Source organism: Carassius gibelio, chromosome B25, assembly GCF_023724105.1.
Source record: "Carassius gibelio isolate Cgi1373 ecotype wild population from Czech Republic chromosome B25, carGib1.2-hapl.c, whole genome shotgun sequence".
NCBI classification, from domain to species: Eukaryota; Metazoa; Chordata; class Actinopteri; order Cypriniformes; family Cyprinidae; genus Carassius; species Carassius gibelio.
The window spans coordinates 3,763,044-3,782,063 of NC_068420.1; the positions used below are offsets into that span (position 1 = coordinate 3,763,044).

The 19,020-nt window shown below is 35.6% G+C and overlaps 1 protein-coding gene and 1 long non-coding RNA gene across 5 annotated transcripts in view; both read right to left on the reverse strand.

Annotated features, from left to right (window-relative positions):
• The window catches only part of spg11 (SPG11 vesicle trafficking associated, spatacsin), a 40,938-nt gene extending 30,327 nt beyond the window's left edge, over window positions 1-10,611 (reverse strand). For 2 of the 3 annotated variants that reach the window (XM_052597257.1, XM_052597256.1), the window contains exons 1-13: window positions 10,280-10,606; window positions 9,565-9,728; window positions 9,211-9,438; window positions 8,411-8,582; window positions 7,287-7,424; window positions 6,541-6,917; window positions 4,403-4,548; window positions 4,142-4,274; window positions 3,090-3,245; window positions 2,177-2,340; window positions 717-893; window positions 537-608; window positions 296-423 (exon numbers count right to left, since the gene is read on the reverse strand). In XM_052597257.1, coding sequence (XP_052453217.1) covers window positions 296-423; window positions 537-608; window positions 717-893; window positions 2,177-2,340; window positions 3,090-3,245; window positions 4,142-4,274; window positions 4,403-4,548; window positions 6,541-6,917; window positions 7,287-7,424; window positions 8,411-8,582; window positions 9,211-9,438; window positions 9,565-9,728; window positions 10,280-10,494 — 2,270 coding nt within the window. In that variant the 5' untranslated portion in view covers window positions 10,495-10,606. Of the gene's footprint in view, window positions 1-295; window positions 424-536; window positions 609-716; window positions 894-2,176; window positions 2,341-3,089; window positions 3,246-4,141; window positions 4,275-4,402; window positions 4,549-6,540; window positions 6,918-7,286; window positions 7,425-8,410; window positions 8,583-9,210; window positions 9,439-9,564; window positions 9,729-10,279 lie in introns of all 3 variants that reach the window. The other variant, XM_052597258.1, reaches the window with a different exon arrangement.
• A 5,717-nt stretch (window positions 10,612-16,328) lies between these two features.
• Window positions 16,329-17,415, reverse strand: LOC128013828 (uncharacterized). Of its 2 annotated transcripts, XR_008183419.1 has the most exons (4): window positions 17,381-17,415; window positions 17,041-17,163; window positions 16,834-16,911; window positions 16,329-16,756 (listed from the first exon to the last, which is right to left on the reverse strand). It is a non-coding gene; the product is annotated as an uncharacterized LOC128013828 (long non-coding RNA). The 2 variants fall into 2 exon arrangements; XR_008183418.1 differs by having other exon boundaries at window positions 16,834-17,163.
• Window positions 17,416-19,020: the final 1,605 nt, after the last annotated feature.

Sequence of the window (19,020 nt, forward strand, 5' to 3'; positions counted from 1 at the left end):
CCATATTCTCTTCACGTTCAAGTTTACGTTTAAGTCAGGTCACCTTTATTTATATAGTGCTTTTAACAATACAAATCATGTCAGAAAAGCTTTACAGTATTAAATACTGAAGACATAATCGACTGTGTTCACATGAATAGTAAGATGCATTTTTGATCTCATGTTTATTCGTTGATGCAAATGTCAGTAGATTTTGGTCATAGTTTTTCAAAAAGAGATTTAGTTGTTGGAAAATGTTGCTGACGAAAAGATGAGAAACAACATCTGAAGAGGAAAATCAGAGAGAAAGGCTTGCCTGCTGGTGTCCAGACGGCTGGAGCATCTCGTGGCAGGTGTGGAGCACAAGTTATTAATGGTGTGAATAAACTCCACCTGCTGCAGCTCTTCAGACGAGAGGAAACTCTGCTTCTGCAGCTCCTCCACCTGCAAACACCAGCACAGCAGATGTAGGACTACACAGATGCACATATTCAACCACAGGGAGCAAACACTCCTCAAAACACAACATATCTGTCTCTTTAAGGGTTTCTTTTCACCATGAAGGCCCTTAGATCCCGATCGGCTGTGAAAACACAGATGCTGTGGAGCTGCTCCTTCACATTGAAGCCCTAACAACAGAGACAGTGTTTTATTATTGTACAGAAGCATTGATGAGCAGAAGAGACTTCTAAAGAAGCAAGCTGAATATATTGTGTGTGCTGATCTGGAGTGTGTACCATGTGAGTCAGCAGTGTTTTGGCCTGCTGCAGGTCTCTGAGAGTGAGACAGGTGAAGGTGCGTCTCAGTCCCGTCCTCCTGATGTCCTCCAGACTGTATTCAACACAGCCGCGTCTGCGCAGGAAAGCCTGTGCGTGTGGGATGCGTCTGCTCAAGATAGCCTGATGAACAACTTCCTGAAACACACACACACAACAAATCTGCGATGTGCTTATGGATTCATAACTGTTTATACATGCATAATTTGACTGCTTAAATATTGATTTTATTATATACTGTATGCTATTATTTATTCCATGGTCTGTCTGATTGCTGGATTCTGATTGGCTGGCAGGTATGCAGTAAAACTGTTTAATGCACAAGTAGTTCCAAGTCGGTTTAATCACTGTTTTATATTAATGCACTGCTTTAATTGATGCACACTAACCAACACACATCCATCACATGTGCGCACACACACACACACACACACACACACACACACACAGATAATAAGAGAGTTGGAGATAGCAGATTGCACCTAAACTTGTTAAGATTCAATGTTAATAAATGTTTGTGTGCCGGCTTTTGTGCGTTTAACTTGAATCATGTCCAACAGAGATCTGTTTTAAAGCAGTGTGTGATTCACTCGTTTATTTGCTTAAGGTCTACTTCACGATTCTTCTGCCAAAAAAAAAAAAAAAGAAAGAACAGAAAAACACATATCTTAAGTCATACTGAGATCTATCTGTATTTTCAGTGTTTGGGGGAAAATTACTGGCCTTTTATATAGATTTTTTTTTTCCATTAAAAAAAAAACCTGTGTTCCTAAAAACTGTATTGTTTTCTGAATTCTAGACAAAGAAAGAAAGAGAGAGAAAGAAAAAGAAAAAAGAAAGAAAAGGATAAAGAAAAAAGAAAGAAAAAGACAGAGAAAGAGAAAGAGAAAGAAAGAAAAAGAGAGAGAAAAAGAAATAAAAAGAGAGAGACCAAGAGAAAGAAAGAAAAAGAGAAAGAAAGATAAAGAAAAAAGAAAGAAAGAGAAAGAAAAGGAGAAAGAAATAGAAAAAGAAAGAAAAAGACAGAAAGAAAAAGAGAGAAAAAGAAAGAAAAAGAGAGAGAAAAAAAAGAAATAAAAAGAGAAAGAAAAAGAGAAAAAAAGAGAAAGGCCAAGAGAAAGATAAAGAAAGAAAGAAAGATAAAGAAAAAGACAGAGAAAAAGAAAAAGAGAGAAAAAAGAAAAAGAAAGAAATAAAAAGAGAGAGAAAAAGAAAGAAAAAGACCAAGGGAAAGAGAAAGAAAGAAAAAGACCAAGAGAAAGAGAAAGAGAAAGAAAGAAAAAGAAACAAAGAAAGAAAGATCCACGCTGAGGTCTGTCTGTATTATCAGTGTTTTGGGGAAATGAAATGAGTCAAACACAAACACATCTGTGTGTCAGGATGCAGGAGTTCTGGACCATGATGCACTGCTGGTGACTGACCTCATCAGACAGCGCCTGCCACTCCTGGTCTGTGTCGGCGGTGGACACCGGAGCGTCCGGACTCACACACACATCCGGCCAGGGGAACTTCTTCATGTATCGCCGCAGGTCCGAGATGTAGCCGTCTAAAATCTGCACACACTCCAGCAGGTTCACGTCCAGCTCTACAGCAACAGGACCAAACGTGAGACCCGACATCACCAAACAGTCCACTAACCGTTAGTCAACCAGAACCAAAATTTTATAAGTCACAGAAAAAAAATTAAATAAGAATAATTGCACAGGCAAAGTCACGCAGTAGCTCGCTGTAGACAGATGGAGGCGCTGGTGCGCTCACTTAAAATATTCCCTCACAGTAATTCATCCATCAAATCTGTAAAAGACTCCACGTTTATTTGTTTTCACTCACAATAACAATAAATCGTGCTTTTGTAAAATAAAGAAACCAAGCAGGACATGCTTTCTGCCGTCTCGGTGTCCGTGAACTTGAGCCTGTAACTCTTTGCCTTCAGACATTACAAATATATCTACAGAGAGTCTAGAAATGTCCACTTCCAAATGAACCAATTCAAATGGAAAACAAATATTCTCAGATTATGTAATCCGTATGAAACAAGATGCATCACAACTGTGGAGATGACGAGTCGAGCTCATCTCTTATACCGGAAACAAAGAAAGTGCAAGTTTATCAATAAGCTCTTTGAATATTAATGCAGTCTCCTTACTGTTTCTCCCTGACTTCCCTGAGTGCTTTTTAGGCTATGTAGAATGATTTAAATAGTTTATAAAAAAAAAAACGTGTGATTAGATGACTAATGCTTCAAATGAAGGACTACTAGTCGACCAGAAAAATCTTTATTTGAGAGCAGCCCTAGAAGACATTGAAAGCAGTGTGTGTGTGTGTGTGTTTTACCGTGTGAGCTGGTGAGGAGCACTTTGGTTTGTGTGTTGAGGAAGGTGAGCGTGATGCTCAGCAGCTGATCACAGAACTGTTGGCTCTGAGCTTCAGTGTGTGTGTCATGTATAGCAGATCGCAGCAGATCCAGAGCCGGACACAGAGCCTGCACATCTGAAACACACAACACACTGCCATCAATACAACCTGTTACATGCTTCTGAAAGAAGTCTCTTCTGCGCAACAAGGCTGCATTTATTTAATCACAAATACAGTAAAATTGTGAAATATTATTACAATTTAAAACAGCAGTTTTCTGTGTGAATACATTACAATATGTAATTTATTCCTGTGATGCGCAGCTGAATTTTCAGCATCATTTCTCCAGTCTTCAGTGTCACATGATGATTTTTACCGTCACTTTTGATCAATTTAATGTATCCGTAATGAACAAAAGTATTTGTTTATTTTAAATAAATGTTTCTTGAGCAGTATATCATCATATTAAATGACTTCTGAAGATCATGTGTAAACTGGAGTAATGATTTCTCAGAAATAAATAACATTTTACAATTTATTTACATAAAAAAATATCCATTTTAAATTTAAGTTTTTTAAAGATACAATTTAAGATTATTTTTTCACAATATTACAGTTTTTCTGCATATATATATATATATATATATATATATATATATATATATATATATATATATATATATGTGTGTGTATATATAATTTTAGATAATTATATTAATATTTATGTAATTTTAAGTATATATAGACTGTATGTAAAATATAACATTTGAATATATATATATTTTTTATATTTATAATTTGTTTATTTATATTTCATTGTACCTCGATTGGATGCGATTTATGACACTCAACCAATGAGGTCATGAGCTAAAATAGAGGCACATTAACGACTCTCCAGCCTCACATTTACACCGTTTCTTCTGCCCTTTAATGACCCAGAAGATCAGAGAGCAGACTTCTTAAGATCATTTAATTGAGCCGCGGCTGGAGAAGGTGGTTAGGGATCAGAGGATCTCATTAAAGCGTCTTACTCCTCAGATGGCTCTGGGTCGAGACGGCCGGCGTCTGATCGGGCAGAACAAACCCAGACGCGGGGCTGAAGATGTTCTCCTTACTCTTCAGAAAGAAATCAACCGTATCCAGCTGGTGGTTCTTCAGGCCGGCCTGAAATCACACCCGAGCAGAAATATCTCATCTCAGACACAATGCAGCCAAAGCTTTTACTTTTCAACCATAAAACACCACAATAAATGTCTCTGAGTGCCGTGATGCCTTATATAGTGTGCACGTACCTGTAGGGCATGTATGGGTATTGAGCAGCGTCCCCAGGCGTTCAGATGGCAGAGCGAGTCCACCGTCCCAGCCGTGCCAAAAATCATCAGCCGGTTCAACAGCTCATCCTGCGTCACGCAGAACAACACCACGGACAGACCCGAGGCTAAAACACACACATTACATTACATTATAAAGACCAATCCATTGTATACACACAACAAAATACATTACAATGTGTCTGGATCACACATCAGTGTTATTTGATGTGTACTGGAGATAAACACCCTCATTCATTAATAGGATAAATGCTCAATGCACCACGGTATTACAATCACTGTACCATAACACCGCCACAATGCTTTTTAACCACAGACTCGAATCTCATTTTTAAATCTAATAAACATCCAGGTTACCTTACACCATATCAATTGTAAAAAAAAAAAAAAAAAAAAAAAGACAAAAAAAAAAAAAAGGACAACAAATCTATATATGAAGTAATATATATACAAGTAATTTTTATTTGTTATGGGATTTCTTTTTATTTTGTATATGTATAATCTACATTTGCAGTACAAATTATTTTTATTATAATTATTTAAAAAAGCAGCAATAACATAATATTATATTGCATATAATATCAATATTGTAAATTGCTTAAACATTTAAAAGAATGCTTAAAAGTTCAAATAAATTAATTACCTTTAACCATATCAATTGAAAGCAAAAAAAAAAAATATAAAAATCTATTTATGAAGACATATTAGTCATTTTTATTATCATGGGATTTCTTTTTATTTTGTATTAAAAAATATTATTATTAATAATTAGGGCCGGGACTCGATTAAAAAAATTAATCTAATTAATTAGAGGCTTTGTAATTAATTAATCGAAATTAATCACATTTTAATCGCATATAAATATTTGACCTGAGAACAGTGAGAAGTAATTTTTTTTCCACATGGATTTATAGTATACCATTGAATAATGACTGAATACATAAGCTTAAGCAACAAAATATTGTTTATTTTTGTTCAACCAAGTCTAGCAGACCAGTGCAATTTTTGCCATGAAGTGTAGCAATAGCATATTTAGAAACAATTTAGAAATAGTACATTTCAGAAATTCAGGAAGCTTATAGGTGCTGGAACCTTCTGTAAGGTGTTTTTTAAGTAAAACAAAATAATATATAGTTCAACATAAAGTGTAAAGTCAACGCTAGCTGCTATATGTTTTGCGTTGAGGTGATACTTGAGACTCGATCATGTGCTGCGGAGATATGCGAATGCTAGTTGGTGCTTCAGTATAATCGGTCCCGCCGAAACTCATCCAGTGAGAAACGTTCCGCGGTGCAAAAATAAGTTATTAAAAATGCGGGAATTTTTTTTCTGTAATTAATCAATCTTAGTTAACGCGTTATTTTTTTTGTAATTAATTAATCTCAATTAACGCATTAAAGTCCCGGCCCTATTAATAATACAATTTATATATATTCTAGATTTACAGTACAAATTATTATTATTATTATTTAAAAAGCAGCAATAACAATATTGTAAATTGCTTAAACATTTAAATATTTAAAAGAATGCTTAAGTTCAAATAAATTAATAAATATATAATAAATTAATATATAAAATATATATTATATATATATATATATATATTTTAAGTTTAAATAAATAACTGCTTAAATACACAAATTCGTAAATGCTTGTTTAGATAAACTCTGGGTGAAAATGGTAAATGCTGGGTAAATGCCTAAATGTTTAAATAAATAGAAAGCCTAAATAGACTGTCGAATAAATGCATACTTAAATAAATGCTTAAACATTCAGACAAATGCATATTCCCATAAGTAAATGTGTGTTTAAAAAAATGCTTGAGTAAATGTGATTCAAAATGCTTAATTAGTAAATAAATGCTTAAATATAAACAAAAATATTTTTTATGAATGCTTGAAACAAGTTTTGTTTTAAAGTCAGTTTAATGAGACTTTTGGGGGTACACAGTTCTAAACACAGGCTTAATTTTCTTGGATTTTGGGCTAAATTATAACCTAGACTAAAGAAATCACTAGTCACCCTTCTATCCAGTGCATCTGAACCACAACAGATGATAGGTGGATACTTGGTCTCGTGAGGTCAGAGGTCAGACTCACGCTTCAGTAGCAGACACAGGTGCTCCTCGGCTGATCTCTGGACAGGGGCGGCTGGGGCGTCTGCGCGGTGGTACGTCACACTTTCACCCTCCAGATCCCAGTACGCCAGAACCGTGTTTGTGTTTCCGGGACAGACGAACGTCACGAGCGCAGAGTACTCCGAGACGTTCAGGCCTGCTGCGGTCGCTCCGTCCGGCACGTCGAAACACGTCACAGCGCCCCCTGGCTTCACGGAGGGCTGCGAGAGTTTGGCGGTGGCCTCCGCTCGACGGCACTCCACATGAGGGAAATCTCTGTACCAGGGTGACCCCTGATGACCCCTGCGCTCCGGAGCTTTAGATCGACCATACAGAGAAGACAGACGCGCCTCCCACGACCTGAACACATCACAACGACCACGGAAAACTGAGAAGAAGTAGATTTTTATTCAGTGCCATGTCAGCATCTAAGGCTGTTTTCATGGCAAAAACAATTCCAAAAATATATAAGCATAACAAATACAATATAAACAGGCAAACAAACAAACATACAAGATTTTTTTATATTAACATGTGTGACCCTGGACCACAAAACTAATCATAAAGGTACATTTGTTGAAGTTGAGATTTATGCATCATCTAAAAACGGAATAAAAAAAAATCTTTCCATGTGTCGGGTGCCCCAAAAATGTTCTAGGTCTTTAAGGGTTAACCTACTCTGAAAATCACGCTTATCTAGCTTCATGCAACTGTTGTCTTCTACAGTACCTGTCTGTTTGGAAAGGTTTATCGAGGACCGACAGACTGTGGACGGAGCTCGCGAGACTGTCCTGATCCCATGATTCAGTGGGTCTGAGAAGAGGCCGATTCGGGGCTGAACGACAATGAAGGTGATCTGGATACTTCCTGGAGAAAAACAATGCAATAAGATCTAGATCAGGGGTCTGTTTCATAAAAGATGCTAAGAAAAGTGAGGATTTAAGTCCAAAACATGACTTGAAATAACCAAACAAAACAATCTGGACAAAAGCGGTTTCATAAATGACAATATGATTTCACGCAAACTCATGATGCTTCAATTAATTATAGTAAAAAAAAAGTTAGTTAGTTAGTTAATTTAAAATAATTAATCATCCTGGATGGGGAAGAAAAAAAAATCCCAAGAAATAGATATTTATGCTTTAGTGCATAAATAAATGCTAAACAAAATAATTAAATGTTTAAAATAATTCTGGATTAAAAAAAAAGTGATTTAAGTGATTAAAATACATGCATAAAATAACTAAGCATTAAAAAAAATGCTGTATTTAAAAATCTTAAAAAGTTATTAAATGTATTAAATGAATACGTTAAAAAAAAAAAAAAAAAAAAAAAACTAAACCGTTTTTTAAAAAAATGCTGGTTTTAAGAATCATAAAAATATTAATTAAATGCTTAAATGAATACATAAACAAAATACCTAAACCATCAAAAAAGCTTAAAAATGTTTAAAATAAATGCTTAAAAACATATTTACTTTGTGACATTTCACAACAACAGAAAAACACACACACACACTCACACACACACAAAATATAACAAATAACAGAATATCTACTGCAGTTCACTTGATGATATTAAAATTAAAATTATGCATTTAGCAGACGCTTTTATCCAAAGCGACTTACAGTGCATTCAGGCTATCAATTTTTACCTATCATCTATTTAACAACACAAAACAAAACAATGTCATAAAGCTGCAATTAATTGCAATGTTTTATATAATAAAAACAGTTTGTGTGTGTGGGGGGGGGGGGGGGGGGGGGGGGGGGGCGCTGACAAAACAAAACAACAACAAATAAATAAATACAGAAAAGTGTAAAGAAGTAAGTGTCCCAGAAAGGCGTGTGCACCTGAAGTAGTGGTTGAGGTCGACGGCGAGGGCCTGGTTCTGCCGGGTCACACTCACAGCTGTACTGAGATCCTGAGAGACCTGCAGGAGACAGAAGGAGACGTCTGCTACACTGCAGTACGAGACGAAGTCCAGCGACGCCAAGAGCTTCCCATCAGTGCTGTCAAACACATCTGACACACAGCGCTAAAGAAACACCAGCAGCAGAACACTACACACATTTACACAGCCAAACTCTTCATACTGGAACGCTAAATAAATTATTACTCTATTCATACATTTATAATTAAAGCATTCCTTGTAGTGGCTTTAAAAACCACAGATATTTCTTAAAAAAAAAAAAAAAAAACTTAATTGCATGTACTACATTCATATTAATATAATATTTGCACTATTTAAGAGCAATAGACAATATAATAATAATAATAATAATAATAATATGTAAGTTATAATGTTATACAAGTGCAGACTTTATATTATATTTTTTATTCATAGAATTTTTTTTAGAAATTGAAAAAAAAAAAAAAATAATAATATATATATATATATATATATATATATATATATATTTCAGTGGTGTTAAACGATTAATTGCAATAATTCGCATCCAAAATTAAAGTTTTTGTTCACATAATGTGTGTGTTCTGTGTATATTTATTATGAATATATGAAGACACACACACATGCATGTATATTTTGAAAATATTTACATGCACAGTATATATTTATAATAATTTTATCATATATTTCTTTATTCTTAACTATGTACTGTATGTTATACTGTTGTGTGCTGAAGGATACATGTGAGTCCAGTCCTGAGCAGCATGAAGAGCGTCCCCCGACAGAGCCGGCAGTCGGCGCAGACGTCCTCCGTCTGAAGGGGTGAAGCGAGCCGAACGCAGGACACGGTCTCCAGCTGCTCCGTCTCGTCCGTCCAGCGGAGCTGCAGCAGCACACATGTGTTCAGCAGCAGCACACAGCAGCCATCAGCGAACCACAGCGGCCTCAGAGACAGCAGCTCCAGCACGTCTGCAGACACAGAGAGAGAGAGAGAGAGAGAGACACACACACACACGTCAGTTTAAAAACACTGTGCTCCAGTTACAGTAGTCCACGCCCACGTGCCCTATCTTCAGGATGAATGTGTTTTCTCACCGGGGTGTTTGTGCTGAACACACTGCAGCAGTGAATCAGACGATCTCTCACACAGAAGCAGCGGCTGACCCTGAGCATCCAGCTCATACAGCCACAGAGCACAGCCAGAGTCCAGCAGCAGCAGCTTCAGCTTCACATCAGCACCGCTGCGCTCCCACACAACACTGCACACACACACACACACACACACACACACACACACACACAGAACATTTACTATACAGATAGATATATGTCAGCACACATGCTGACAATTCTAATAATAATAAATCAGCATATTAGAATGATTTCTGAAGGATCATGTGACATTTCAAACTGGAGGAATGATGCTGAAAATACAGCTGTGCATCACAGGAATAAATTATATTTTAAAATGATATTTAACTAGAAACCATTATTTTATATTTTAATAAAATTTTGCAAGATTACGTTTTTTTTTCTGTATTTTTGATTACAAAAATGCAGCCTTGAGCATAAGAAACTACTTTTTTGTGGGTGTGTTTTTTTTTTTATATTCAAAATCTATATGACATACACACACGTATATATTTTACATAAAACACTGCAGATAACTTAAACAATGGAAAATACTATACTTATAAATATAAAATACTATATATAAATATAAAATACTATATTTTATATAAAACCATATAAAAAACAGCTGCAGTTAACTGTAGAAGATCGTGTACTAGGATGCTCAGCTCAGACTCACTCAGTGCAGGAGTGCTGGAGAGTGTGGAGAGCTGCTCTACTCTCAGAGATGCTGCTCAGCTTCACTTCTCCAGCTGTATTCACACAGCAGCACAGCACTGACGGGCCTCTGCTGAGCTCCAGCGACGCGGCGTCCTCCAACGCCCCGCACGCGACGCGCTCCGCCAGCAGACGCACCTCCAGCGCGCCGCACTCGCTGCTCCGCGTCCCCAGCATCGCCAGCCGCGGAGAAACCCTCAGGGACCGAGCGAAAGCGTTTGTTTTACAAACTCTCAACAACACGAGCCTCCATGAGCCAAACAAACCACAGCTGATTATCACATGATCGTCAGTCACGTGATCAAAGCCACGGCAGGAAAACCAATCAAACACGGCGCTAATCCAACACAAAACCGATAATCGATTTCGTTTTTCTCAAGTGTAAAAAAAAAAAAAAAGTAATTACTGAATATATATATATATATATATATATATATATATATATATATATATATATATATATATATATATATATATATATATATATATATATATATATATATATATATGTGCACACATACACATATAAGTGAAGACTTTACATATGAATAATATAAAAATATACTAATATATATAAGAATATACACATATATAGATACATCCCAACAATCTTTTTTTTGTTGTTGTTTATTAATATGCATTTTATTATTTATTTATTTGTCACTTGGTAGATCTCTGCGAGTTTCTCGTTTAAAAAGTAGATCCATGGTACAGAATCATTACCATAATATGTAACTATGCAGTAGTACAAACAGTGTATTACTAAAAGGAATATGGTATATATTGATGGAAAGCATGGTATTCACAGATGTTTGTGTTGATGATGTTCTTGCAGAAGTGATTTGGACGATCCGTGTATTGATATCCGGATCGCGAACGAATCATTCGATGTAACCGGATCTTCTTCAACCAGTTCACCAAATCGAACTGAATCGTTTGAAACGGTTCGCATAAGCATTAATTCACATATGACTTAAGCTGTTAACTTTTTTAATGTGGCTGACACATCGAATGATTTGTTCGTGAACCGGATATCACTACACTTCAGTGTTTTGAAGTCTCACAACAGACACTTACTGAGAGCTCTCAGACTAAATCTAAAATATCTTAAACTGTTTTCAGAAGATAAACAGAGGTCTTTAGGGAACGACATGAGGGTGAGTTATTAATGACATAATTTAGATTTTTGGGTGAACTAACCCTTTAACAGCGGACCTTATGAATAAATCATTATACTTATTAATAATTTCAATCCACAGCATGCATAAGAGGGTGCATGTCACAAAGCGCCGTATTTCACTACAGTATCAAGACAGATTATATTTAAAGAAACTATTATTGATTAAAATGCAGCCTATTAGGGCATAATGAAATGAACTGTTTACATCTGAAGTTTTTTTGTTGTTGTAGTTGCATAAATTAAAGGAAGAACAAAAACTCTCATGTATAAATAAAATCTCTCTCTCTCTTTATTAAGTATTAATATAACATAAAATATTATGATTTAATGTATAATAATAATAACACACACATGCAAATACAGTAATATTTTTCTACAGTACATTAATAGAGTACATTCATGATATTTTAAGTGTTTTTTTTTTGCATAAAGGAAAAACAACAAATAGTACCATGATGTGTAAATAGATAAATATAATATATAGTATTACTATAATATAGAATATTAATATATATAGTACATTTCATAAACAAATAAAATATTTAATCATAAAACATGGTATTAATATATATAAGATATAAATATAATAATATATAATAATAAAACATTATTTAAAAATGTATAAAAAATAATAATAAAATTAATAATATGCTAATTTAAATATATTTTTATTATCAGTGAGAAAGCCTTGCAAACCATTTATCATAATGTAAATGATAATGTAATTTTTTTTTCTTTGATTCAGAGGAGGGCATGTTCTTGGCAGGTTTGTTATTGTGTATTCCTCACACATACAGGGCTCTTCCTGCAGTGATTCAGTCATTGATCTACACTGCTAATCAGAAGCGTTATTGATTGGCATCATGGGATACTGTGATCCTCAAATCTGTGACTTTTCCCCCTAAGAGCTCCGTCTGATCAGACTTTCTGAGCAGCAGCATGATGTGTGTGTGATCCTGGCCGATCAGACATTGCTGCTTAATAATGTTTTATTAATATTTTGTCTAGTGGTCACCTGATATGCAGTAAATAGAAATAATTCATTCAAAAAGTAACTCAATTACTTTGTTGATTACTTACACCAAAAAGTAATTAATTACTGTTAAAAGTTACTTTTTTAAAGAACTTTCTTTAATGTTCCCATTAATGCACTTTTATGCGTTATGGTCTATACAAACACAAAGTAAAACAGAAAGTAATTTTTAAACACTATTTTGATTAAGTCAGACCAGCACAAACTGAATATTGTATATCACAAGGATTTCTGAAATAAATAACAAAACACCTGAATAATATATTCAGAATCAAAAACTAAAGTGGCTTCTGCATCATAAAAGCTGTTGTGTTGAGCCCTTAAAAATGTTCCTTTCACAGCTTAAGTATGAAAACTATCAACAATGGACAACATAACACAAAACATTTAGAAATAAATAAATGAAGGCAATCTGGATTATTCAGAATCAATTTCGAGAAACATACATACATACATACATATATTTATATATATGTGTAGATATATATAAATGCTGTTAAAAAAATTTATCATGCTAAGGAGCTGACTGAAAGCCGGCGACTCCACAGTAGAGACAGGCTGCATGTTTTCAGCAATGTTTCACCTGTATGAGAAAAACATACAGAGAATCACTCCCGAAATGACTCAAATGATTCACGCTCCGAACTCCCAAACGGACTCAAATGATTCGTGAACCCTCTTTGAACTCCCGAACCGACTCAAATGATTCGCGAACCCGCTATGAACTCTCGAAATGATTCGCGAAGCCGCTCCGAACTCCCGAACTGACTCAAATGATTCGCGAACCCGCTACGAACTCCCGAACTGATTCAAATGATTTGCAAACCTGCTTTGAACTCCCAGACTGACTCAAATGATTCGCGAACCCGCTATGAACTCTCGAAATGATTCGCGAAGCCGCTCCGAACTCCCGAACTGACTCAAATGATTCGCGAACCCGCTACGAACTCCCGAACTGATTCAAATGATTTGCAAACCTGCTTTGAACTCCCACACTGACTCAAATGATTCGCGAACCCGCTTTGAACTCCCGAACTGACTCAAATGATTCGCGAACCCGCCATGAACTCCCGAACTGATTCAAATGATTCGCGATCCCCATAACTGACTCAAATGATTCGCGAACCCGCTTTGAACTCCCGAAATGACTCAAATAATTCGCGAACCCGCTATGAACTCTCGAAATGATTCAAATGATCCGCGAAGCTGCTCCGAACTCCCGAACTGACTCAAATGATTCGCGAACCCGCTACGAACTCCCAGACTGACTCAAATGATTCGCAAACCTGCTCAAAACTTCCAAACTGACTCAAATGATTCGCGAACCAGCTCCGAACTCCCGAAATGACTCAAATGATTCACGAACCCGCTACGAACTCCCAAACTGATTCAAATAATTCGCGAACCCGCTCCGAACTCTCGAACTGATTCAAATGATCCGCGAAGCCGCTCCGAACTCCCGAACTGATTCAAATGATTCACGCTCCCAACTCCCGAACTGACTCAAATGATTTGCAAACCCACTCTGAACTCTCGAACTGATTCAGAAGATTCACGCTCCCAACTCCCGAACTGACTCAAATGATTCGCAAACCCGCTCCGAACTCTCGAACTGATTCAAATGATTCACGCTCCCAACTCCCGAACTGACTCAAATGATTTGCAAACCCGCTCCGAACTCTCGAACTGATTCAAATGATTCACGCTCCCAACTCCCGAACTGACTCAAATGATTTGCAAACCCGCTCCGAACTCTCGAACTGATTCAAATGATTCACGCTCCCAACTCCCGAACTGACTCAAATGATTCGCGTTTTCCTATTTGGCCGATGTGTTTGAGACTTTTATTTTGACGGCACAGAGAACGACAGCGTTCACATTCTCCCTCTGTCATCGTTTAACGGTTCTGCTTTAAACGTGTCTAATAATCAGATAGAACTGTTATTTGTTTTTAAACCCTCCATTAGTGTTACGCGAACGATCCATTTGATCATTTAGCAAACATTATGGAAGTGTTACTTTTGAATGCTCTCTGTCCATTTGAAAACAAACAGTAACATTAAAGAAAAAAAATACTAGACAAACATCCACATGAAACATTTATAAAAATGTAAATACCTTAATAGAACGACAGCAAACTAAATAAATAAATTAAACCAGTGAAATTTATTAAATGCTGAAATTTGAATCCATATTTTGTTAGAATGTGATTACCCAGAAATATCCCGTAAAGAATAAATGTGAAATTTTTTCTATGACACAAAGTGAGAAGGAATGGTTTCGAGAATTCCCAGCAGAAAGCACACGTTGATATATTTTCCTGGACTCGAGCTGCTCTTGTTTCTTTGCTCCAGTCGATATGTGGAGAGTTTAATGAACCTCTAAATATCCCCTCATTATTGGTGCTTGATCTCCTGAGAGCCGCTTTGATGCGGTCGACCGTCTGAACTAAGGTGAACTGCTAATTAAACTCTTTAAAAGTTCCTCTTCTTGCAGGTCTGTGCTTACAAGTCAAGCTTCAGTGCTGCCTGTCGTTCAAGCACAAGGTACATCCTCATCATTAAAGCTCATCTTCATTCAGCACATCTGGATTTCGATTCCCTGGATGTTTTTAGGAGAGTGCCATGTGGCTGTTAAATGAAAGCACATGCGACTGCTTTCTGTTTCTCTGATGCATCTCGTCTCTTCCTGGTGTCTCTGTTCTGGCCTCTGATCACATTTTCTCTCCCTTCCAGCTGGAGATTTACATAAATGAGAGAACGCACTCGACCGAGGAGGATAGTGAGTGTTCATTACAACAGTTTCTGTCGTTTGAAATCCTCAGACAGCCTCGGGTTCAGATGCTCTCTACTCAAGTGCATGAACAACACACAAGCTTGTGTTCATCAGCCGATGTGTTTCTAAATGTGTCTAATACTGATGTGTTAGAAGCAGGGTGGCATGATGCTCATAATAAACTCTATATTCATTAAACTATTTAATTACAGGAAATAACACACACACACACACATTTACTGAAATACTTTTCAATTTTCATTATTATATATGTAACATGTAAAATTTATGTAGACGAAGCTTTTCTGAGATTTTGATGCAATTTTAGTTTTTGACTAAATGTTGTATTCGTTTATTTATTGCAGTCATTCATTCATAGAATTGTATTCACCAGGCTACATATACTATACATGTATTTTATAAATAGGTTATAAAGTAATATATTGTATTCATAACTTTTCTATAAAAAATGCATCAATTAAAAAGTATTATGTACTTATTTTCATTACATTCATCATTAAAGTAAAATTAAATTAAATCATGTTAATGATTAATTCTGATATATTATTATTAGAGTAATATAAAGTTATTATAGAATATTAAAAAAAAATATTTGTACAGATTTTTTATTTTATGACAAAAATCATCAGGATATTAAGTAAAGACCATGTCCCATGAAGATATTTTGTAAATTTTTGTAAAAAGAACTTTACAAGAACTTTTACTTTAAAAAGAACAACTTTAAAGATGATTTCCTCAATATTTAGATTTTTTTGCTCCCTCAGATTCCAGATTTTCACATAGTTGCATCTCAGACAAATATTATCTTATCCTAACAAACCAGGCATCAATGGAAAGATGATTTATTCAGCTTTCAGATGATGCGTGGATCTCAATTTCAAGTAATTGACCCTTGTGCTCCAGGATCACATAATGTATGTAAAATATATGTATAACTGTATATATAGATGTATATAAAATCTTTATATTTCATTGCATATTATAATATAGAATCATGGCAAATGATGCATGCAAAGATTAAATTTAATGGATGTTTATCATCCGTTGAGAAACCTGTTGGCAGACTATGCAACCTTCAAAAGGCTTGTATCACTAGACACTGATTATAATCTCCAGATATTCTTTGAATATCATTTGAGATGCACATGTGTAGAGGGCGATTGAATCAGTGTGAGACGAGTCGGTGCTGTTTTTTTTCTCAGGTAACAAGCAGATCAATGATGAGGAGCGCTGTGGAGACCCCCGGTCTGCGGGAGATACTGGAGCAGTGTTTGACCGAACCGGACGACTGACTCGGACTTCTCCAGCAGACTGTCTGACGAAACCGGAGCTCCCTGGTCTTTCCGTCTGTCTTTGTGTTTGTTTGGCTCATTGAAGAACAGCATTCCTCAAGCTGAGAGACGAAACACAGCCACTTCCTGCTGAGCTTCCTGACCAGATGAGCAAACTGTTGCATCAAACCACAATAGAAACAACATTTCACCCTGGAATTGAGAGAGGAACTTACCCTCGTGATCTCATCTGACTTTCTGTTTTGAACCACAGAATGTCTGAGACTCAGTTTCTACCAGGGCCGTGCAGAGACCTTTGGAGGGGCAAGTGCTCAAAGTATAAAAGGGGCACATGGATCAATGCTTTAAATATCAATACAACAATGTATTGTGATGGGTTCCTTGCTGATTTGTGTATGGATATGGAATGGATGATTATGTACCAGCCTCTTTCTCCATGCTTGCTTCTTTCTTTCTGTTGCTTGTGCCTCTACATCTCCCTCTTTTTCTTCCTCTATCTCCATCTCCTCTCTCATCTGATCTATTACTTTCCACTCTCTGTCCATCTAGGAACAAGACACAATTTTAATAAGCAATAATCTATTATGTTAACCATCAGTACTACTCTTGCACCTAATCAATAAGTCCACCTTAAATATTGATACAAAACATTAAACAACCGATACACTGGAATACAGTCATATCATCATTACTGTTGTAGTTGTCTAAAATTGAACACCTTTGCAATGTAAACAAATGAAAGGCTACATGTGTTATTCTGACCTGTTGTGCTCTTCATGAACTTTCTTTTATTGTTTCTTTGTCCTCTCTTTGCGAGGCATCTTTGCACTACAGAACACACACAGAAATGCAAATGGACATTTCATACCTTTTCCTGAAATCTAGTCACTTCTCCTTCACACTGCACTTTGATGTCAGGTATATTATGCATTTTTTTATTGGCATTAATATTTTCAGAGATATAATTGAGTTTACAGGCTAAAGTGGTCTTGCTGTTGTAAACCCTGTTGCTATTTTAGAAAAAAAATGGTGTCACATTTAAAATATAATTATATTTTAATTCATTTCTGAATAGTTTTTACTTTTATAATGATAAATCAGAGAATGAGCAAATATGAATAAGCTTTACCAGTGTTGTGATAATTATTTTTAAGGCACTCTAAGTGAAAAAAAAAAAGTACTGTAATATAATAATAGTTTAGTCAAATAACATAAAAAAATACCAGACCCTTCGATGCCTGTGAAACTTTTCTCCCTCAAACAGCACGCTAACATTACTTCTACACTACAGGCTACACACGGCAATATAAACAACATATCTGCATGTTCTCACATCACATCGTTCTTGTAAAATAATAATAAGTATATAAACATCAAAATCACTTCGCTGAGAATGAAACACAACTTACCAGCTCCTTCTTCTCCGTGCTTATTCTTCTTTCTTCTTCTTTGGTGTTTATTGGCGGTTGGCCTCCGTGCTTATTTTGCGGTTCGCATTCTTAAAAAGAGCATTACCGCCACTTACCAGCTGCCACGGCCTCTAGCAATTAAAAAACGCGCGTGCGGCGTGACGAATCGTCCCGACCGGAAGTCGTCGTTGTCAGGTGAAAGGTCATCATGCGTGTCATTTTATTTACGGCTAAATTATTATTCATACATTTGACTTATATTTAGATTGGACATGGACAGGCATTCACAAAAAGGCATGTTATTACAGAAAAATAAATTAGAGGAAATTTTGCTTTGACAAAAAGGCACTTTGGGCACCAAGGGGCAAAGAACCAGGTGCTTAAGCACGATGAGCTCTGTTATATATGAAATAAAAAAATAATATTAATTAAAAAAATAGTACTTAAAGAAAAAGAAAGAAAAAAACTAAATCAGTGAGTAGTTAATAATTAGATTTTATAAGGCAGAAGTCAACATTTGTAGAACTCAAGATATCACAAATAAAAACCTTCACAGAGAAGTCATGTTTGTATTAGTGTTTTATACAGTATAGGTCCTGAGAGGCAACTGAAGTTAATAAACTCATCACAGCGTCTATCGTGAGTATAATCTGAGTGAAATCTCTCAATTATCTGTTCATATTATCCCAGCAGGCTGGAAAACTTATTTTATTAGTCAAAAGATGTGGCACCTGCTAAATGGAACTAATAACAACAATAGAATTCACACAAAATAACATGTATATTTAAATAAAAATAATTAATTAATGTACACATTTACAAATAATAATTCTAAATGTATATTTAAATACAAAAAGTGTAATACTAATATTTTAAAAGGTAATTATTTGATATACTTGTTTTAATAATAACAATGATATATATATATATATATATATATATATATATATATATATATATATATATATATATATATATATATAATGCACACTA